General features: G+C 34.1%; 3 protein-coding genes across 3 annotated transcripts; 2 read left to right on the top strand and 1 right to left on the bottom strand.

Moving 5' to 3' along the window:
- The first annotated feature begins 1,127 nt into the window (after positions 1 to 1,127).
- LOC143188116 (receptor expression-enhancing protein 5) lies at positions 1,128 to 3,726 on the top strand. Its single transcript, XM_076392186.1, has 4 exons — positions 1,128 to 1,347; positions 1,777 to 2,009; positions 2,082 to 2,217; positions 2,296 to 3,726. Exons 1-4 carry the CDS (start codon positions 1,221 to 1,223, stop codon positions 2,340 to 2,342), a joined length of 543 nt encoding a protein of 180 aa, XP_076248301.1. The 5' UTR covers positions 1,128 to 1,220; the 3' UTR covers positions 2,343 to 3,726.
- A 37-nt stretch (positions 3,727 to 3,763) lies between these two features.
- Positions 3,764 to 8,755, bottom strand: Gudu (Armadillo repeat-containing protein gudu). Its single transcript, XM_076392185.1, has 10 exons — positions 8,700 to 8,755; positions 8,263 to 8,569; positions 7,073 to 7,276; positions 6,864 to 6,950; positions 6,415 to 6,663; positions 5,891 to 6,322; positions 5,172 to 5,576; positions 4,200 to 4,421; positions 3,898 to 4,013; positions 3,764 to 3,809 (listed from the first exon to the last, which is right to left on the bottom strand). Exons 1-10 carry the CDS (start codon positions 8,753 to 8,755, stop codon positions 3,776 to 3,778), a joined length of 2,112 nt encoding a protein of 703 aa, XP_076248300.1. The 3' UTR covers positions 3,764 to 3,775.
- A 1,908-nt stretch (positions 8,756 to 10,663) lies between these two features.
- Positions 10,664 to 11,441, top strand: Mrps21 (mitochondrial ribosomal protein S21). Its single transcript, XM_076390773.1, has 2 exons — positions 10,664 to 10,733; positions 11,025 to 11,441. Exon 2 carries the CDS (start codon positions 11,025 to 11,027, stop codon positions 11,295 to 11,297), a length of 273 nt encoding a protein of 90 aa, XP_076246888.1. The 5' UTR covers positions 10,664 to 10,733; the 3' UTR covers positions 11,298 to 11,441.
- The last annotated feature ends 11,580 nt before the right edge of the window (positions 11,442 to 23,021 follow it).

Raw genomic sequence — 23,021 nt, 5'->3', positions numbered from 1 at the left:
ATACTAAATAATGTGTCACCCTCGAGTGTGACCAAATTATAACTCATCTAAATCTTCATTTTATTATCCTCGCATGTATTCATGAGTTTCCATTGAATACTGAATGGCTCCGCATTTATTATCGCGAAACATATTTTTATAAAAAAAAAAGGAAAACGCAACGTGTAAATGTGATAATATTTAATCAAATTATACAGTCAGTAAGTGATTGTACGCCGACATGTACTAACACTAAAATTCGAACGATGTGTAACTGTGTTAAATGAAATACGAAGACAGACTCGTAATAAAAATAAAAATGCTGATAACTGTATCATGTAATTTTAATATTGCCTAATCGAACAAATATACTGCAGTGCTGTAATATTTTTTAAACCTTATTATAATTTTGTTATAATATAATTAATGGCGACAGATGACGAAGTCTATATTAATTAAGAAGGTACTATAGTAAAATAAATATAATTGAATACTGTTAAGCAGAATTCATGTACTAGCATTCAGCAAAGAGAGAACAATTAAATTTGCTGTTCAAGCTTTCAGTTGTAACACGAAATAGTATATGTAGATATCATTTTGCCTCTTATTACAAGAACTAAAACTTAAATCTTGTGGATTAAGGGAAAAATTGTTCTAAAGGACAAAGAGAAAAATTATTTATGTTTTCAAATATAAACATTTTCTTTAAAGCATTATCTAGTGTAACATCATTAATTTAAAAAACAAATTATTTAGTAATACTACGAAGAAGTGCATTCTTCGTATATTCCAATTTAATCTATAAATTTACAAACTCATTGCTGCATTTCAAAAATTTAAATGAGTTTCCCGCGCGTTGAGACTAGATGTCGCTTTTACGGTCATAGACTAACAAGATCAGTGAATAACAGTCAAAACTGTGTAAGTAAACTTAATAATAGTACAGATGGAGAAAAAGAAAAACCTCCAATTAGAATTGAATTTATATATAAATTAAAAATAATAATAACAAATGTATTGCTATGTGCAGAAATTTAAATTCAAGTGAAGAATTAGAACCCCTTGTTAGCCCTCTGGTGTCTAATTTTCGTAAATCTCGTTATGATCGCGTCTTTCTTATGAACAAACAATCTGTACCGCGTTTTGCCAACGGTTTATTCCCCCGGATATAAAGTTAGTAGCGATCTGCAAGTTCACGTAGGGAGTGTGAAATCCATTATTTTGTTTAAAATTCAAACAGAATGTCAAGAATAGCTGCAATAAAAGAGTCTTTGGACAAAGCGTTGCGAGATGATAACAAAGTTTGGACAAAGTATTTCGCAAAAATCGAGAAACAAACTGGAGTGGATCGAGTTTACGTGTTTTTAGGTATGGTCATTAGGTTATTTGCAGCTCATCGTGTCAGTTTTTGCCGTTACCCATTCAGAATTGATTCGTTCTCCTTTTACGTAACAAGATCCTACTGTAAATGCTTCTCGTAAACGTAACTCGATTTTAGCATGTTACTTGGAAAGTACTACAATTTGTGTAGATTCTTTTTTTAGTCCACTCTTTGTACCATGATTAGCAAAGAAAAAAACCTTGGCAACAAACTCATTTTACAACCTTAAATATTATCAGTAATTAAATATTTGTGACAATAATATGTAAGAAAAAATGTTGAGAGTTTTACTTGCCAGAAATATATATGTATCAAAGAGTTTCTATTTTATTAAAATATCTTTGTAACTTCTGCGTTTATAAGACATTATTCTTTACTCTTATGACTGAACAATACAATGTTATTTAATGTTTTAGGCACTATTGGTCTTTTAGCAATTTACCTGGTATTTGGTATTGGACAACAACTAGTTTGTAATATATTTGGATTCCTATATCCTGCTTATTGTTCTATGAAAGCATTAGAGAGTCCAAAGAAAGATGATGATACAAAGTGGCTAACGTATTGGGTTGTCTTTGCAGTGTTTACAATCTTCGAGTTCTTTTCAGACTATATTCTTTGCTGGTTCCCAGTCTATTGGCTTTTCAAGGTATATTTAAGTTTAACAGTTATTTTATGCGTATGTTATTTTGCGCATTATTAACTTTATCGTTTATTACAGTGCCTATTTTACATGTGGCTCATGGCTCCTATAGAAAATAACGGTTCTTTAGTTGTGTATCGTCGCCTTATCAGACCAAATTTTTTAAAATATCACCATAAAGTTGATGCTTTTATATCATCTGCTCAAGATGCTGGTACATTTATTAATGTTTATAATATGTATTATTTGATAATACTATGAAAACTGACTACTAACAAGACTTTTATTTCAGCTGTGAAAGCTGCAACAAGTGCTCTACTAACGGAGAAGCAGGATTAATTTGCGCAATTTTAAATCCTGAGGAGACAGATTTTTGTAAACTCTTACAAAATTTTTAATTTTAACTGTTTCCTTCTCACCCATTCCTAGTATAAAATGAAAATATATTTGGCACTCCCTATACATGTCTAAAATTATAAATTTTATAATTAAATAGGGTGTTCAGTAATGAGTGATACAAGTGAGATCTGCATGATTTTTTTTAGATTGTCTTAAATTTTAAATGAAATAAAAAATCTCTTTCTGTATACATAGTAAATCCAATTTACACAATAAAATGATTAATTTATTGAAGTAATTGCTTATACAAAAAATCATATTCTTGATCGATTTTTATACAAAATTATGTTCTTTCCAGTTGTACTACTCATTAAGAAGCATTCTATAAGAGCCTAAAATTCATATGCTTCTATGAGCATATATACAATCTAAATATACATAGCGTTACAATTATTACAGATTTTTGGAATGGAATGTTTTATTATGCATGTGTCATATTTTAAAAATGCCTACTTATATATACAGATTTTAAGTGCCTGTAAGCATAGTCTATGCAAATGTTCTCTAGTGTTGAGAAATGTATAAATGGATAGATATTTTCTGATTGAATTATAATCACAGTACAGTTGTGATGATAGGTATTTTGAAAATAAATTGATAGTAATTCATAAAGTTCTCAAACGCCAGATTATGCTTGTTTAGTTTATTTCTTAACTACACACAGATCATGCCCAACCTTATTAGCGAACAAGTTGATTACGTACAATTCGTCAATCAAAGGTGATGTGCAAGAACCACAACAGTTTTAACATGATCTGAACAAAATATAACGCAATAATGCACAAGCAAATGAGCATAATCAAGTGTGTGGGGCTATATGGATTTCTAATGTTAAGGAAAGTAGGAAATAATTCATTTTTTTGTATTAGGTACAGAATTTTTTAAAATATGAAATTCTTTGGTAATCTTGCACAGCTATAAAAAGCTTTTTATATTACTAATTTCAGGTACATTGATTGTATCAAATTATCATGTTGAATATATTTTGTTTTATGTACGTGTGTATGTACTTAATGTATGATATACATTTTATACATAAATTATACAATCATGATATTAATTGATTGGAGAAGGTAAAAATACTAAGTATACGTGAATTGAGCGTTGTATACTTCTTCAAATATTGACATTCAATCTTTTTACGGTTTACGTAATATTAAAAATTAATTAGTAGGGTGGGGATTTGGTCATTTATGATTTATTTTACGAAACTATACGGTGTAATTGCAAAAACGTAATACTTAAATATACAAGATATTGATCAATAGAATCTCAATAAACATGTTACTCTATTTTTTAAATAAAAATGTTTGTATTACGTGTTCTTCAATTGAGTATTTGTTTCCTTATACAGCACTCGGTAAACTGATATGTTACAGATGATAATTCGTTTCCTCCAGTGTGTTTCTGAAAATTACGTGATAAATTAATTAGAATATATCGTGATTAGAAACACCGTGATTAATAAATAATTTACTGCGACAGCAGTGCTTACATTTCTTTAAAATGCAACTTCTCCGCTGTTAATGCGAGCTTCCTTATGTTTCGAATTGTGGAAGCTGCTGCGATTTGTACTTCCGGATCGTCTGATCCCACTAACCGCAGTACATGCTGCAAAAATATTCACAAGAATAATTATGAATAGTTTGCCACAAAATTGTTCTAACATTTTCTATCTGTTGCTTTATTATATTAGATTCTGAATAATTTTTAACTATTTATTGTATGAAAAGGGATTGAAGCTTGCATAAATAAAATGTATCCTTCATAAAATTATTAGAAATATAATTACTGTACCTTTATTACACCAGAAGAATGCATAGTGATGCAGTTCGAAGGTTCTTTACTTAAATGGTACGCCGCTATACAAACTCCCCTAAGAACATCTTTATTCTTGCTGGTCATGTAATTGACGAGTGGTGCAACTGCGTTTAATTGGCCAAATTTGTAATTATTTTCTCCCCATTCGCTACAGTATGCAATAGCAAGGGTCAAATTCGCACGCAAGCCCTCATTTTCCTGAGAAAGCAGATAATTAAGAAAATAAGGCACTTATAGATAATTACATAACTGTAGTTAAAGACTGGCTTGATGACTATATAATTAGGCGTTTAAATTGAACTTAAATGTAACTTAAGGTAAAAGTAGATAAGTATTCTCCCCTACAGTGTAATTTCTATTTTAGTAATGCAACAGTAATTTATATACTTGTCTTTATCCATTAATTTTGTCTTCGCTAAGAATTTCACGGAAGAAAGTGTTAAGCAGAAGTTATTGAAGTCTCTTGTAGAATTTACAATAGTATTCTAACACACTTGAGTTTAATAGAATCGGTACAAATCGACTTTGTAGATTTAACAAAGCTGCTCTTACTGCAGTCAAGCTACCTGTATTAATTTCACAAAATTCTATAACAAATCCTACAAAAGTCTACCTTGATTAAATCTACTTAGTAGACTTCTACAAGATCTGCATGATACTTTTTCTCCGTGCAGTTAGCAAAAATATCTCTATTCAACGAACAATCATTTTACCTAACAAAATTATGATAAAAACTGTTTCGTTAGTCGAATACATATATTTGCAACCCAGAAAAACAGGTATTTCACGCATCTCCATACTCTCATTCAGCGACACATATTTTTCTCCCCATAGGACGAAGATCGACTCATCCGAAAGGATCGATTCAAGAGGTCCTTCAATTTCTGACCTCAAGAAAATGCTTCCTGACCCGAACAAGGTGTCTTGAATGAAAACTGCAAGAATTACCGTTCCCACGAGCTTCGCCAATTCCTCCACCACCCCGTGATCACTGAGGATCCCGAGATTCTCTGGATCCGTGGCGATCTCGGCAATAGTAGCGCACACCGCGCTCAGCACTTCGGTGTCTGAGCTCTGAAGAAGGCTGACCGTCAGCTCCAATCCACCCACAAATGCTCGCACCATTTCAGGAGAATCCTTGGCGTGCTTGATGCAAGGAACCAACGCGAGGCAAGCGTTTCTTTTGATTGTGTCGCTGGGATGCTTCAGCAACGACCAAACCAATCGAACACCGTCCAGAACGTGTTCGGGATCGTTGATGATGTCCATGCATTGTTCATTTTGCGCGCACTCCTTTATCACCAGCGGTATGTTCTCCAACAGGGGCTCGTGCGTGGAGCTTAACAGTCTGATCTACGTTAATGATAGTTTGCATATAAAGAAATGTGTTTTGAATTGTGTGGGATGGGAGACAGAGAGATGTTGATTGAACATTCTGAATTCAGAATGAAAGATTAGTTAGATTTTCAAAGTGTCTTGAATTGGAATTTCTGTCCTAGTAGTTTTTATAGAAATGGTATTTTACAGTAGTTTCCTTTGATATTTTATTAGTATCTAATATTGAGCAATTCTATTAGCAATATTAGCACTTTGCAAGCAAGACCATAAAGAAATAAAAGTCTAGGAGACCGAGAACCCTTGAAACCCTGTTTTGAACATTCCATTACCAGTTTAGGTAGGCCACCATTGACCCTCAGAACATTTCTGTTAACAGGATCCTTGCAGCATTCTGCAAGTGCTCCTACAACGTTTACTAGCACGTCCTCGTCTTCGTGCTCCTCTAAAAAGGGCACTAAAGAAGGAACCAAGCCATTCTGGTTGAATCTTACAACATTCTCCGGGCTGATAGCACATTTCCAGATTGCACCTGTGACGGCTGCCAGCAGGGGTTTATTAGCGCGAATATCTTCGCTTTTGACGAGTTTGCACAGTATGTCCAAGCCACTCGTCTCTCGAACTATATCCCTTGCGACCTTATTTGGGCCGCATTTGAATATCGCCAAAGCGCAATTTTCTTTCAATTTAATGTCGTCGTTTTTCAGGTGATACACCACGTCTTGGATGATGTTCGTGCGCTCGAAAGCCACTCGAAAGGCGTTCTAAAAAGGTGATGAATATAGTGTAGCTGTAGCTGTCGTCTTGGTAAATATACTTTTTTTTTAATCAGTTCATTCTTTTTTGAATTAATTACCATTGCAGCGCACTTTTGGACAGTACCCATCATAGGTATTATTAGGGAAGTGTGTACAGATTTTAAGAAACGCTCCATGAGCTTTACTACTCCGTGTTTGCGAAGCTCTTCTGTTATTTTTGGGCTGCTGCTCAGAGAGTCTAAGACTTTAGCACAGCCGATTGCAACGTTTACCAATTCCCTGTTAACCTCGTTTAAGTTCTCGTAGGGTCGTTGAAGAATGTTGTCTGGTATATCCATTACATCTAACTAATAAATATCAAATTTTTATTATATTAAAATTACAGAAGAAGTCACTACCGATAAGATACAGGTGATGTATTTTATTGCAGTGATTCATCTTAAAAATAGGAAATATTTAAGTATTGAAACAATACTGCAAATATTGCAATATTCAAAAAATAGGTAATTAACTATTTATACTAAACATTATTTCGTACTGGACTTACAATAAGGGGTATGCCACCCCGAAGACGTATTTGCTTCCTAGCTTTCCTAATTTGTGCAACGATGGCCATAGTTTCAGTAGCTAGCAACTTTATCGAAACGAATAATATATTAAATAATAAATAACATGAGAAACTGAAATAGATTCTCGATAGGTAAAGCTTTTTGTGCAACGAAAGTGTAAAAGTGTATTGAGCGACGAAGGACTAACTTGAATGTCTCTAGCTGGATGCTTTAACATTCGTATCAACGGTGTTACAATACCAAGATCGATTAAGTATCGTCGCATCTCCATGCAAGTCACGATCTGAAGTAAAACTGACAGAGAACCGTTCTGGCATTTTAGATCATTTGTTTCGAGCAGATTCACCAGGATTTCTAGGCCTCCCATCTCTTGAATGGCTTTTTGTATAATCTATATTTACATTCAAAAATAATATTTAACTTCATTTTTCTTATATTTAAAGAAATAGCCTTACTACTACTTCTTATTGTGATCTCTTTTCTCTTTATTAAAAGAAAGAATCTCCAAGTCTTTTACACTCTTTTACGTAGAAGACAATAAGAAATACACTGGTGAAAAAAATTATGGCATAGAAAAGTTTTCGCCAAAAATCATTGTAGGATCATGATCTGTTTTTTGAATTACAGTTTGAAGTCTTAACTACAAGATACTATGCCTCAATTTTAAGTTTAGTGTGCTTCTACTACTGGAGCACCTTAAATCTGAAGGCATGTTTATCGTATTGAAAATTCTAAAGTTTGATAAAATGCACGGACTTCCTAGAATTTTTTTCGGAGATATCGTTTAGAAGAGCATAAAGCTTGATCCTTCCTCTTTAATTTAGAAAAAGAATCAAGTCGCTGTGATTTTTTTTCGCAAAGTTACATCGCTTCAAAGTAACCTTTGCATTTTGATAGCATATGGGGTAGTGCCAATATATGGCAAAAATGCAAGGGTTACTTTGAAGTGCTATAGCTTTATGAGAAAAAATCATAGCAATCTGATTTTTTTTTTAAATCCAAGAGGAAGGGCTCAGCTTTATGTTACTGTAAACGATATTCCCAAAAAAAATTTTAACGAGTCCCTGTACTTTGTTAAACTTTACAATTTGCCTTCAGGATGCCTTCAGCTTCAAGGCGCTACAGTAGAATAGATGCACTAAACTTAAAATTGAGACATAGCATCTCACAGTCAAGACTTCAAGCTATAAATTTAATCACAGATCATGATCCTATGATGAGTTTTCGCGGAGTTATCGTCAATCAAAGTTAGCCGATTTTTGCCCAAAACTTTTTTGACCAGTGTAGTAAATCTCAGTTTAAACAAGAATTTCTAATTTTAATCAATATTGTTTATTTTAAACGATCTATCTGCTGTGAAAAATTTGATAATTTTACCCTGCTGGTGAGGTCGTAATCCTTTAACAAGCATAAGGCCACCGTAGTCGCAGTTTGATTACCAGCTTTCATGTATCGAATAAGTTTCTGTATATGCCAAAATTCTGATGGCACTTGGGGTAAATCATCCTTTAAATGCCTGAGCTCATCGTCACTTTCCGATTCAGGCTCATCATCAGAGCTCTGGTCCTCATCCTTTTCAGTGATATAACGAACTCGAGGCCCAAATGGCTCGCCAGTGACCGACGATATCAATGGTTTTGGTGGCTCCTCTGGTTCTAGTAGCTCAGGAATATCTGGCTCGATTCTGTTTACGTGAATCAGAAAGAGAAAGAATTGACATTATTACTACTTACGTAGCGTTCGTTTTGCAGGTTCTTATAACTTAACATTATAGTGAACATTCTTCTGAAAACATTTAGTGAATAACGACTTACGGCGGCATTTGCTCTATGGACATCTTTTTTAAACCTTTCTTCCGTTTCGGCGGCATGGTGTTTTATTTGCAACCACAAAACACAATTAGAACATAAAGTATCCTGTTTCCTTAGACAGGAGGAAGTGACTTGAAATCTTTGTCGTTTCCTTTCGTATCGAGAAACTTCGCTGAGGCCAATTCTGCGTTAAGCGCCAAGATATTGACCAAACAGTCGTTTAGATTGTAGAGGTCGGAAATCTTCATCCTGTGAGCAATGTTGTGTGGAATTTACTCTCTTCCTGATTTTACAGTTTTATAGAATACGTAACACTTAAACTAAATTCATGGACTTGAGAATTTTCATTGTTAGATTAATAATTATATCAAGATTTTTTAGAACTTTTTCTCGAAATTCAAAAAAATATTCAAACCTTTTACTTCTACTCTCCACTCTATCTATAGTTTAGAGTTTAATATTATTGTTATTAAAACAGCTGTAATTTTTCAATCGGAAAACACAAAAGTACAGTACATTTTACATCACGCAGCTTTATTTACGTTTCATAAATACTAATTAATTAACAGCAATAATTAGGAACATAATGTGCATACACTTCGAAAATAGATTAAGATAAAAATTCTTACTTCACAAAATAACATTCACTGAGGAAAACAAGTAGGTTCACTAATTAAACATATTTCTAATGGTCTCCACTCTTTGTACAATACATTTTGCGAAAGAGCGCATGGAAATCAAATCCCAAATGTTGCAGACAAATTTTGGAAACGTGATAAGAGTATGCTAAAATATTAAATGGAATAAAACCATACGATGTGCATGACACTTGAATCATTCGATGTGACATATTCTGAATACAGCCGTCTTTCGATGGACGATATTTATTTTTCGCCTAAACTACAGTTTTGTTTCCGCTTCCACTACGCAATGCCTTTATAACAATCGATTCGTTTGATATTTACAAATGACAGGGAACGATTGGCCTCTATACTAAATTCCAGGTTAAAAGGTTTGCAAAGTTTTCGTTTCGCCGACTGCTACGCAAATATCGAAATATTAAAAAAAAAATAGTAGCGTAAAAATTGCTCTAACCGTTCACGCAGGAAAATCCTCATCGAAATGTGATATTCTGCTGTTAATTAAGTATGCAAAGCAATATGTGACGTGCAACTAAAATTAAACAATATTCATCTCGTTATTAAATTGCAAGGTAAATATTTAATTCGAAGTTAGAGGTGAAGATCGTTTAAGATTTAATCAATTTGGTACTGATAGTCAAGAATGTGGGACTTAATGGACAAAGGTGGAAGTATAGAGGATCTACACGTGGTTAAAATTCATAAAGTCAAATGTTCCGCATACACATTTATGCTACTCCGTTTTCAGTGGTTCTGCTTCTGATATCCTTATCAGCATGGCTTTGTATATGCCGCTGGGGATTCCAATATAATTTGAAGGATCGAGAAGTAATTGCGTCAGATTAAGTTTTGAAATTAATTTTTACTGCAGCGCGAAAAATTCTAATAACTAAACTCATGTTTTAATCATTAATTCCTGTCTTTAGATTCTTACTTATCTGATTTTGTATTTTATCGTTATCACTTTGTTGAATATGTTTTTCTTGGGCCATATGAGGTTCCATTGTGATCCATCAGGACTGAAGGGTTAATTATGGAAAGTAAGAGTGATGAATAATTACAAATGTGTTGCTACTTTATTTCATTTAACTATTATTTTTTAAACTTTTTTCCGTATTCTTTGCCATTGTTTTAATAATAGAATGATCGTATTACTTTTAACTAAATGTCTATGAAAATGTTCGGCTTTTTTTTCAAATTTTTTCATTTATGCGTAGCCGATAAAATTGTCAAAGAAGTATACTGTGAAAATTACAACGTTCAAATAAGCCGCGCTTCGAGATGTATCGATTCGATGTATCGAAACGCGCGACATTGGAGCGCTTGGTGGATGGTTGCATCGTCTTCAACTTTCATTGCGTTAATATTCCAAAATTGAGCGTGAACAGCACACAAGGTACCTTATTTAATTCATTAATTAGTTAGTATTTTCATCTGTTACTATGATAAAATTTCAAAAATAATTTGTACTTCTTAATACGTTTTCCAAGAAACCTAACCTATAAATGATTCAAGTTTGTTTATTTAAACCTTGAAATAATTGAATCTTCTCAGATACATTTAACAAAATAATTGTGCTGAAAGTTAATTTTGTTTACAATGGTGATAAAATGAATATGTTACATATGATAAGGAACATAAATCATTTTGAGTTGCTAAACAACTCAATCTAAACATTTCATTTCAGATGGGTATAGCACGGCATGCTCAGTTTATTGCTCGAACTGTCATGGTTCAAGACAACAATGTAGAAAAAGCTTGTCGTACATTAAATCGTATATTAGCCCAGGAAAAAATTCTAGAGCAATATAGACACACAAGGTATTATGAGAAGCCTACACAAACTAGACGAAGGATAAATTATGAAATATGTAAAGCTATTTATGATGAAGATATGGATAGAAAACTTAAGTTTATCTTAAGGACAAACAGAATAGATCCTTATCCTGGTTGTACATAAAGTACAATTTCATTGAACAGCCGTTCAATTTTATTTTGTATAAGTTTGTTGTTAGCAAACAACATTTGTTGGTAGCAAAGTGTTTGTACTATGATCCTGTATAAATATATATGAAAAGGAAATAAATTGTAAGATATGTTTTCATCGTGCAAGGTATCTTAAATTTCCTTTTTTACATATTTTTACCAAATAAGTTGTATTATTATTGTATGTTCAATTAGTAATCGCAATAGAATTGTTAATTTACTGATTTGAAATTGCTTTACAAAATATGAACAAAAATTCTATAACCACCTATTGGTGATACTGAAAAGCTCAAATATTTGTCAAAGCGACCGTAAGATGGAGCGCGAATGCTTTACAAGTGAGAAGAATCGTCACCATAGTACCATACTCGCAATGCTTACATTAGTGTGATAAAGCCACATTTTCCTCCTCGAATTTGGATTACGTAGCTTCATACAAAATCCCTTAAAATTATCCCTGTATAAAGTTCAATATTAATTTTTGTTTTTAAAGATTTATTTATTCGTATAAATTCGCATTTGATTGTCTTCTGATTTTGAATTCCCGAAGGAGAGAAATTCTTATAAATTATCCATTTTTGACTTCTTGGCCTTTTCTTGTCAGAACCAGAGACCTCTTTGCAGCTCACCAAAAGTTTTTGAACCACTAAGAAGAACGCGGCGTAATATAATAGTAGAAGTGAAGAGTACAAGGGGGCTGATTTCTTCGTCGACTTCAGACCATGATTATTTTTCTCCTTTTTCCCTTCCTGGTGGAGAACTTGGCACCGCTTCCCATCCGTTTCTGCTATCTATTCAATTTTCGCCAAGTTGGCGGACTCGTTGCCAAGAAAACCGACGAAACGTTTTGTCTTTTCCCTGAGCTTCAGCGCGTGCAAAGTGGAAAACATGGAAGGTGGTGGGCGGGGGGTAGCGAAAAAATAATTTAGTAGGATCCCCTTTACCCGGTGACGACGGGAGATTGGGAAAGTAAAAAGCAGGTACCAAGAACGTTTTCGCGATAAAAGAAGGATTTTCAAAAGAAAGCCACGAAAATAGGATGCTTTATATTCCACTTCTGAAGATTTTCTTGAATCTCGAGTGATTTACAGTTGTCGCCTAGGCTGATCGAAATGTTCTTTCATTGTCTGCAAAATTGAATTCCTCAGAAGAACTTTCAATATTTCAAAACACATTTTTGTTATAGACTACTAATACTTGAAAGAGACTGCAAATTAATATGCTGTTTGTAGAAAAATTTACCCAAGACTTTGTGACTTTTATTTTTCTTAATATAAAAAACAAATCTAGCTTAGGATTCTCCACAGAACAAAACTTCGCCATTCATGGTAAAGCTGAGCTATAAAACTAAACCTGAAATATTTCAAAATACCACAAAGTAACTAGAAAACGATAGACTGCTCGTTCTAACACAATGCTCACATGTACCTCACGGAGCATACCAGGATCCTACCACGATGAACTTGGATGTCTCCTATCTCACCCAGCCGCCTTATCGAAACTTTCGTAGCCGCGACGATGATGTTAATCGGTAATTCGCGAGTCGCGTAAATTCGAAAGGAGCCAAGCAAGCGTGTGAGTCGCGAATCCTGGGTGGAAGATGGATAGGAGGGAAACGCGAAACGTGGTGAGCAGCCAAGAACCAGGCCGATACGGGGGTAGGGAACGAAGGAACGAAATGGATAGCGTCCCCAGAGGGAGAGAGAAATGCAGTTGCAGGCAAACTGGCTTGCTAGTAGTCCGAAGATAGTTTCGGATTCAGATTCCCAGGAGTTAGGCTAAACCGACTTTCCGACCGAAATGTTCTCTCTGTTTTCCGTTCCCGTCGGCTCTGCGCTGGGCTCTGAAACGAGATCTTCCAAACGCTCAGCGACTACGTTGGCTTTTCCGCGAAAGCAATCAAAGAAACGCGTCGAATTTCTTGCTTTTGTTGGACGTTAAGCGGCGGCGTGCATTCTCAAACATAACGAGACGTTTGTGATTCTTATTCTGCCAGTGGGCACGATGGAGGAATGTCTTGAAGGACATTCTTTGCATCTTGCATTTGTAGTGGATTTCATTCTTTTCCTAATATTCTTCTTTGTTTTTCGTCTGTTTGATCTTTTTGGTGAATGATATTTGGGCCACTCAGATGCTATACTGTTCAAGTTCATAGAATGGAAAGTAGAGAAAAGTGGCGATACGATAAATAATGTATTTTAAAATTCAGCTTAAAATAAACAAGCAAAGTAATTTACTATAGTGAATTGTTTAAGAGATTATTGGTTTTGTGTTTGAAGTATTGAATTCTCGACAAAGAACTTAAGATTTATGAAAATGGATTCGCGAATAAGTTAAGTGTCATTTATCAACCATGTGTAGATTTATTATTTTATAATAGTAGATATAAACTATGTAGATAAACGTGTCAATTTTTTAACTGTTGATTATTAATGTGCTTTAGTGATAAAAATACAATTTTTACAAAAGGTGGACCTAATCAGTTTGGCATCTGAATGGTTCATTAGGAAGATTTCAAAAAAGGAGAGTCATTTCCTTTTTTACACATTGCTTAGGTTTGTCATGCAAGTACATGGTTAGTGTTTGGATTCTCAGACATTGAATAGTTTCCTTTATTACCATGTTTACACTAAACTTTCCACTCACTCCCATAACCAGTTTTAAGGAGGGGTTTTCTTCGACCAATAGTTTCCAAAGAACGATTTCCGCCCCACTACCTAGAACATCCATGTGAAACATTTAAATAGGTAGTTCAAAAGCGACAGTCAACTAAGTAACATAAAATTTCAATCCACGTCAGTTCATACTAATAGTATTAATCTATTTTAAATTATTCTACGTTAAGTATACACTAAAATATGTTAAGTACGATAATAATACAATGTTTTAATTTAAATAAATTGACTCGAAAAAGATTGGAATCGATAAAAAAGGGAAAGTATTGAAAGTGAATTTCAGTGTTCTGTGCATGTACAATAAAATGTGAAACTGGTCAAATATTTTCCTTTGCTAAAGGAAAATAATGCAAAAGTAAAAGGACTAAAAATTCAGTTTTCATCGTCCACAAAAGTTTGACCAATCTCATTGTGTTGGCACTCTAAAAAATACACTGGCCAATTTTTAATCCAAACACGATAAGAAATTTAAATCAATTTCGCCGCGAGTGTTATACAGTGAACGCGACACGTGCAGGGATTAGCCTATATTGTCTGGCCGATTATGAATGCAATTCAGTGAGTGGGCATGGAAGAGTGAAAAGTAGGCGACTGGCCCTCGTGCATATTGCAAAGGAGTGCTTCAAAATTACTTTCAAGCGCACAGTTAATGCGCCCAGATCCGACTTAAAATATTCCACTTTGATGGAAAGCCCCGTCCATGATTGAAATACTAGGGACTGTTGAGCAGAGCTTGCCAGCTAGACGAGTTTCAGGATAATGCGAGAACGTCGAACTTCTGCATCGTCGCCGTTTAAGTAACAGCCTTGTTCCCTAACTTGTTGCAGTTGTTTACTTTGTGCCGCGAGATCTGGCTGAAGAACGGAGGTATTTAATTCTTGCTTAGAGGATAAAGAGATAATTGTAGATAGCGGTTGCTGAGATGTATTATAAACTTTTTTGAGGAAGTATTTACGGGTCCATTGTCCTTAAGTTATAGATAGAGTAGGTTTAATCCTAGAATGACACCTTGGTGTTAGTGACTTCACAAAATTTAAAACTGGAAGATTTAGTTTGCGTGTACTTCGAAGTAATTTAAAATTTTTCTTTTCTTTCTTCTGTAAAAAATTAGACGGTGCAATTATCTTTTCTTAATCTATTAAGGCTCAAAGTTGCACAAACGCAACATAACTGTGACATGAAGAAGCAGAATTCAGTAATATAAATTTCCTTAAAAAAATGGTGAATGAAATGTATTTACGCAACTTTGGACTTTAATGTGTTAAGATGCTTAAAATACAAAAGAATTTTTCGAAAATAGTAAATATTATTTTAAATATTAATTTTGAAAAAAAATGGACTTGGGTTAGTCTGGCTTTTAGCTACAGAATGATAAATTACCAAAACTAACTTTTATCAAAATTCAGTTACTCAATATTTCACTACAATTCTACTGACATGTAGCTTAAGATTCAATTTTCGGCCATAAATCGCATTTCAAGCCATTTAGTCTGAGTTTCATCTTCAATTCTTCAGGGATCAATTAAAAGTCCCTATTAACTGGATCAAAGACGAAAGGGGAGTTGTAACCTTCCGCAAGCGAGTGGAATATAACTGGAAAGTGACAACTGACGCCGCGAGGGTAACACAGGAGAGATTACAGTGGGAACGATTTCGACAAATAGTAGTTCGATTAAACGAATGACAAGCGGAAAGGACGGTGAAAAATCAATCTACAAAGAGCGTTTCGTTCGAGCTTCCTCAACCGTTTCCAGTCGGAGATCAAAGAGTCTGTTTCGGGAACGCACTCGCAAATATCAATCGGGTTCCGGTAGAATGGCCACACTTTTGCTCGTTAAAACCATCAGCATGATATCCACGGCCATTATGGGCAGAGGTGCGTCACTGAGAACGTGAAACGATGTTTTACGAGTGACAGCGAGCCCCCATTTATACACGTTTTACTTAGAACTTGTTAAGCATTCTGAATCTAAGCGATTCTTTCACGAAATTCGATTGACTTCCACTATTCGATTTACGCTCTTTTTAGGTGTGCACATGGCTGGCTTTTTCAATTATCGATCTGGTTCTTTGAAGCTTTTTGATCGACTTGGTTTTTATTTCGTTAATCCTCTGTTCTTTCATTCTTTCACTGTTTCGTCTTTTTTCGTGAACAATGATGTAGTATCGTATTGCTTTGTATAAAAAGGGTTTGATGAATTTTATTCCGCTTAAAAGAGACAAAGTCAATCAATATAGCTATTTCAAATGATATAAGTTTTTAATAGAGAGCCTTTTACTGAAGACAATTTGGAATATTATGTCATGAAAGTGAAAGTGTACAGGGAGTCATAAACATTATAAATGTTTTTATTAGAAGATTATTGAATAATATGTGTATTCTACAATTAAACTTTCTTGTACCATCATTGTACTCTATGTGTATCTAGTAGTATTGCTTCACAGAACAATGCTAATAATTTCAACAGTTTCGATGTACACTGATTAATAGCGTTATTCTTTCGCGATTATTCGTACATTAGTCACATCTGGGCGATAGACAGTCGCTAGTAAATGATATTTTATGGCTAGTAGCGATAATATGCTTGTAACGAGGTGGTCTCGACCAAACACCATTCAAGTCCAATCAACGAAATTATCGTGACGAAATATCGACTCTGATCGCATGTATGTGCATAAATGCATTTTCGACAATGTTTACATCAGCGGTTTCACATCAGTGGTCGGTTGATAATGTCACAATCACGTTGCAATTCGCGTGTAATCGACGATTACTCACTGGCTGTTCCGTTTTATCCTGTTGGAAAAATCGGAGTCTTCTAATGGTTAACGGAAATCGAATGCTTTTAGGCTGCTAGCTTTCACGGGACATTTTCAATCCCTTTATTACGATAAACTGTAATTGCTGAAACCCATTCATTAAAATATTAGTTATTATTTGTCAACTAGATTATCGTGACTGCTAGATTAGTGTATATGAAATTACTGATACCAACTCATCAATTGGATAATATTACTGTTTTCCCTTTCAGGAATACTGATATCAGGTGTGTATTAATTCATGCGTGTTGATGAACAGGATGATAGTAACCAAATTATTTCTGTTTCCCTTATAAAATTAGAAGAAATGTAAAATTTCTACATTCTAAGTTCGATTTTCTGCTCCAAGTACTGATATAGGTCTTTAGAATTTTTTTATTTTAAATCTAATTTAAAAATTTGTGATAACTGTATATGCATACTCAAAACCTTAGTTACACTACATTTTAGTATGTATTTCTAGTTTTAATATAATTTCACGAATAGTTATTTTCTATAATTCATTTACAAGAGAAGAAGTTCAGAATTCTGCACCTGTTTGCATTTAAATTAAAGTCTATAATAATAGAGATTTTCATTCGTATTTCTCATACAAATCATAACGATTTTCCTGATTAATTATTTTTCGTATGAGATCATAACGAGTACTTCCAGTTCAATGGTGGCGTCATAGCGTGAAATATACCGCGCAAAAGCATAAATGCATCCTGTACGTCAGATTATCATATCACAATGGAGTTCGTTGTTATTGCAAAACGGATATATCGACGTAGTTTTAATGTCATTAATTTTTACAAACGATACCAACAGCTAATGAATTATTTATTTCATTCGTAGATGAAATTTAAATTTAATGGCGAGATTCTGGATATCAAATTTTAATTACAATATTTGAATTTCATTTGTTCTCGATAATCTCCAGTTACATTCTTTACATAACTAGTAATATTGGAAGCTAGTGATTCTACTTAAAAATATGTCTACGTTACAAAGTGATGTATATTAAAATGTTGATATTAATTAGAGATCTAAACGAATTTAAAATTATCCTGCTCATTGAATGCTAAATTTAATCTATAACTGCTCGTTGCATCGAGAATGCACTGGAATCTTCTATCGATCAATCAAACGACTAATCCCCTTTCTAATTAAATTCAGAGATATTTCCGCTGTGATATTACTGTTATGAATATCTCCACGAAATTACGTTTTCCCATGGATCAATGTATAATTGAGAGCTTGTATAGATGGGAAATCAGATGCAATTATCCAAAGATTTCCCTCGAATCCATTACCTACCGTTTACATTTCACTTAACTGAAGTATTTCTCGAATCCCTTTATAGGATGAAGTATTCCCACGAAACTGGGCCACGTCTCGTAACAGGAAAGCTTTACTCGTTCTCTGTTCTTCGTTTCATTTTTCCTCTTACATCGTCGGTCTTTCCTTTGGGGAATCCCTTCATAAAGTAAGAGGTAAAAATGGAAAGAGATGAGCTATTCCATGTCGAATCAGGGTCTGATGATATTTGACATTGAGGTCATCAATTTTGTCAGACTAATCCCATTTAAAAAACCGAATTCCTTTGCTAGAAAAGGAAATGGGATTTGTAAATAACCTTGCGTAAGATGTTACAATGTGTCCACATTTGAGTCATTCTGGAAAATACGTTCGATCGTTTCGTTGGTCCTTGGCAGAGATCTTAAGAATACAATTTAACGTGACCTTTGAAACTAGGTCCCCAAAGTCAGATGTGACGAAATACCCTTACACGAATGTGTGAATCGTTCTGGGGAAATAAAAGAGCCGAAAGCACTTGAGCAAAAAGCGAGCAGGACGCCAGACGTCGCGACGCCGCCGGCCAGACGGCGACGTCGAATGACGTGCGTCGATGATATGGACGAAACGTTGAGCACAAGAAAAATGAGAAATTCTACGGTCAGATAGCTACTAGATTTCATCTCATTTCTCCAGGGTTATCGTTTATGCGTATAAACTCTAAATGAAGTAGGTATGTATAAGTAAATAATTAGGTATATGTGTAAACGAAGTAGAATTTATATTAACTATACGTACTTTGTTCAAAGTAAACGTTTTATAGTAATGTTGAGATATAGAAAAATATGTAGAGGAAACAACGTACACGCAGCACTGTTCTAAAGAACAAGATAACTTTGGTTAAGGGAGGAAACAAGAAGTCGTTATGGAAAGAAAATAACTGTAGCAAAGTGAGATTTAACAACACCATGCGGTGGATGCAGCTACTTGTTTCTAACTCGTATACTTTAAAGTTGAAGCTGTGGTAAAATTTCGCTCTGGGTCGTCAGCCAAGGGAAGAGAATGCACGAAAATGGGCATTTAAGGAAGCCATTATAATGATTATTGGAAGGGAATACGCGCTGGGAGAAAACAGGAAAATAGGTAATGGAGAAGATATGATTATTGAGCTATAAAGATTGATTCTAAGAAAGAAGAAGAAACTAGAATTCCACTCGCTTAACTTTTATATATATGACAAATATGTAAAATGTATCAAAAGAACAGGGAGAAGGATCTCTACTACTGAGAGATAGTAGTATAAGTCAAGCGTTTGACAAACTAATTTAACGCCATAACCTGATGTATTATTAAGTGACTCTGCCACTTGCTTCGATGTTTGCTATAGAATTACAGAACTTTTGGTATAATTTACGACGCCGATAAGTTGGAGATAAGCGACTGAGATAAATACAATTTATAGATTTCAAGAATCAGTAGTATGAGACGCTATGTCGTCAGACAACTTCAATGTTTAACCTATCTGAAAATGTGTAACTATTTTTAAGATTTCAAGATATTTATTTTCTTTAATATCACCTTTCTTTTATGCCTTTGTTCACAAATTATTTTGCAATTATTTGACTGCATCAGGGATATAGGTTTCCTCTTATTGGAAAACGTATATATTTTTTATATTTATATATTCTACCAAGCTCCTACATTTAATTTTCATCTTACTGTTTATTAAGAAAGTTATTATTTCTTTAAAATAAGGTTATCTTCTAATGAATAACAAATAGTAACAAATTAGCTCCAAAGGAACTCCGCGATCTCAACTTGAACATCAAAAGCTAGCGATAATTGCTCTGCTTATCACGAGATCATTACAGCGTGTTGTATAATTAAGTAACGTAGTATTTGATGTTCACTGAAGTACTCAGCTCGATCATATCGAGCTGGTTTAGCACGTAGCGATGGTCGACGTATACCGAAGCATCACGCCATTATAGCGTCCCGCTTTTATTATTCTGGTGCCAGGGAAGCAACGATTTACGCGACATTCAGGAAAATGGAGCGATGAGAAAAGGAAGAGGAAGGTCAACTAGTCTTTGTGTTTGTTCTTCCCAATTTTTGCTCGGTGCCAATTCCAACGAGACGTGACGGTTCCGAAGCAAAGAAACCTTGGCCTCTGCGCAACATTCAGCTACTATTTCCATTATATTATTGACAGAGAAAACCAAGAGCAAGGGTTCTGATGGTTGCACTTTTTTCCTCCCCTTCGCTTTAAGAATCGTTCTTATTTCTTCTGAGAGATTCTGAGTACATATACTGTGACTTGGACAGTTACACAAGTTTGTACCATTAGTATTTTCTTCGAGCAAGAAGAAGATACTAATATGAAATTCAGTTTTGCCACATTATTGGAAAACTTGTCATTGCATCATGGCTATAGGTCTTCTTCTTTGTGATTTTATTAAAACTTCCGACGGAAGCTAAACAACTTGTCACGATACATTATTCATGATTATCTTATCTCTAAAGTGCTCTTTAAAGTACTTGATATTATCAACCTCTCTATCAATGATTTGACCCTTGCGCAATATTTTGTGTAATTAAAGCATTATGAATATTGAAGAGTATAACTGAAAGTTAAACAAATAATTACAAAATCGTTAACATGGGATTAGTATCATTTGAGAAAATGAAATAAAGCATAAGTAAAATTATTTTGACTTTTAACTAAATAATTTATTCCAGAATTCAGTAATGCCTATTTTTAACATGAAGTAGCTTCATTTTAATTATTCCTTTTTATTTTGCATTAATTCAGTTGTAATCGGGGATAAAGGAAGTAGGGGTAGGTAATCATCATATTTTATTATTTTGATGTTTCATACACATCCCTCTGATTTTATTACGACAGCACTTGTTAATTACGCAGCAGTTACGTTAATTTGTAACGTCTACTTCAGTCGGAGGGCGCATTTACATATGCAATTAATGTGCCACAGTAATTTCGTAGAGGGCCAATTCCGCAATTAGAGGTTCACGGTTGCTGTTGAGGTGAAAAAAAGTCGTTGCATCGTGACAGAGTCGTGAACATTTTTATTGGTTTTTTAATTTAGCATAATTAAATTAACTACTTCTAGTTCATTAAATTTTAGCATATAATGATGGCAATAATAAAAATCATAAGATAAGGTTTTTTAAATTATGGAAAACGATCAAACTGAAACTAAAGAATACTCTTTTAAATTGCATCTACTTGAAATTCGTAACATAAATAAAGGAATAAAAATAATGCAAGAAAGTAGAAAATCCAATTATAAAAATAGACAAATTTATTTAGAAGGAAAAAGATCTAAAAACCTTTTCTATGTAGACACACATGACGTTACAGTAAGCATAATATTTTTGTCAGTGAATGTATCGAATCATACGATACACTAGTAAATGAGCCACGTCAGGATCGTACGATCGTTTACGTAAATCGTTGAACGTGATAGTGGGAGTATATTCAGGGAATAATTTGATTCCGTCATGCATTCACATACCAACACCTTAAGATCACGCGTTGACGCCTTATCGAAGATCAAAAGATAAAAATATTTTTCGAGGACGTACTTCCACTTTTAGACGAAACCTTTCCTCATTTCGCGTCAATGTATAAAAGAATACCTGCTCATTTAAATATCACGAAACATTCCCATACATAGTAAAACAAAAAATTTTATTCAGCGTACGTGTTTAATAAAAGTATTGAGATTTTATGTTTGATTGAAATTTTCTATTGAAAGTTGGAAAAATTTTAATTGCTAATTTAATATAAAACCGTGTGCAAAAATTTAGATTAACAACTCATTCTTCCAAATCATGTTCGATTATTTCGTAATTTCGTCCTAAAATTTATTCCAACAAAGTGTTGCCTTTTCCTGCATTTCAACTTGAATTTTCGTTATTCACTATTGGCTCCCCTCTTTAGCGAAGGAAGTTGCTTCTCTTTCGGTTCGATTTTCTCACGCGCGAAGTCCCCCTTTCTGCTACCATTTCGGACTTCATACATTTCTCGCGGAAAAGCGTTCCTTTTCTCGCGAATGGGGCGGAGCTCGCGTTCGTATCGTAAAACTTTACGAGTTTCGTTTTCGTGTCGATCCGCCAGACTTTGTCACGGCAGCTTTCTGATGCGAAAACCTCGTCGTTCCCACGTTCACCGTTATTTGCTTTATTTAATCCTTTATTAACTTGAACGCCTGCCTATATACGAGGGCAGTCACGTGTCTGCTAGTGTTTCGTGTTCCCCTTCGAACATCGTAAATTTCGCGCTTTCTGGATAATATAGTGCTCGGTCAAAATTATATCTTTAATCTGGACCACGTGCTGAGCATCTGACTTACTCATTCTTTGTTGTTATATTTTATATGCCTGAAACCGAAATAAATTGTATGTATGTGGTTTTTCTATTGGTAAATCAAGTTTTGAAAAAATTTTTTTTTACAATATACTAATGCCTTGATATTGGACCAATAATTAAATGTGGTAATCATTATTCAGTTCGTTTCGATTATTTTACCTAGTATTGAAACAAATTTTAATTTATATGAATATCATCAGATTTTGCAGGGTGTTCAACAACTGATGTCAGAAATTTTAAGAGGTGATTTTACACGTCAAAAAAAGGCAAAAATCAAGAATAACGAAATTGCGTTTGAGACTTCGTTTAAGAATTATTAATTGTTCTAAAAACGTTCTAAAAATTCGCTTCTTATGTGTCTGACTTAGGACTTATTCTACTGCTGACGTGTGTTAGGTCGAAAGTTCTAAAAAAAAGTTCAAAGTGAGACACGTGTGGCGTGTATTTTAGGCTTTTTCTCAAGAATTAATGACTCAGAAAGAAAACCAGAAACCAGAATTATCTATCTTGATTTTTGTCTTATTTTAATATG

Source organism: Calliopsis andreniformis, chromosome 2 (genome assembly GCF_051401765.1).
Source record: "Calliopsis andreniformis isolate RMS-2024a chromosome 2, iyCalAndr_principal, whole genome shotgun sequence".
NCBI lineage: Eukaryota > Metazoa > Arthropoda > Insecta > Hymenoptera > Andrenidae > Calliopsis > Calliopsis andreniformis.
The sequence above is the reverse complement of the archived record's forward strand: the minus strand, read 5'-3'. Positions and strand labels throughout refer to the sequence as shown.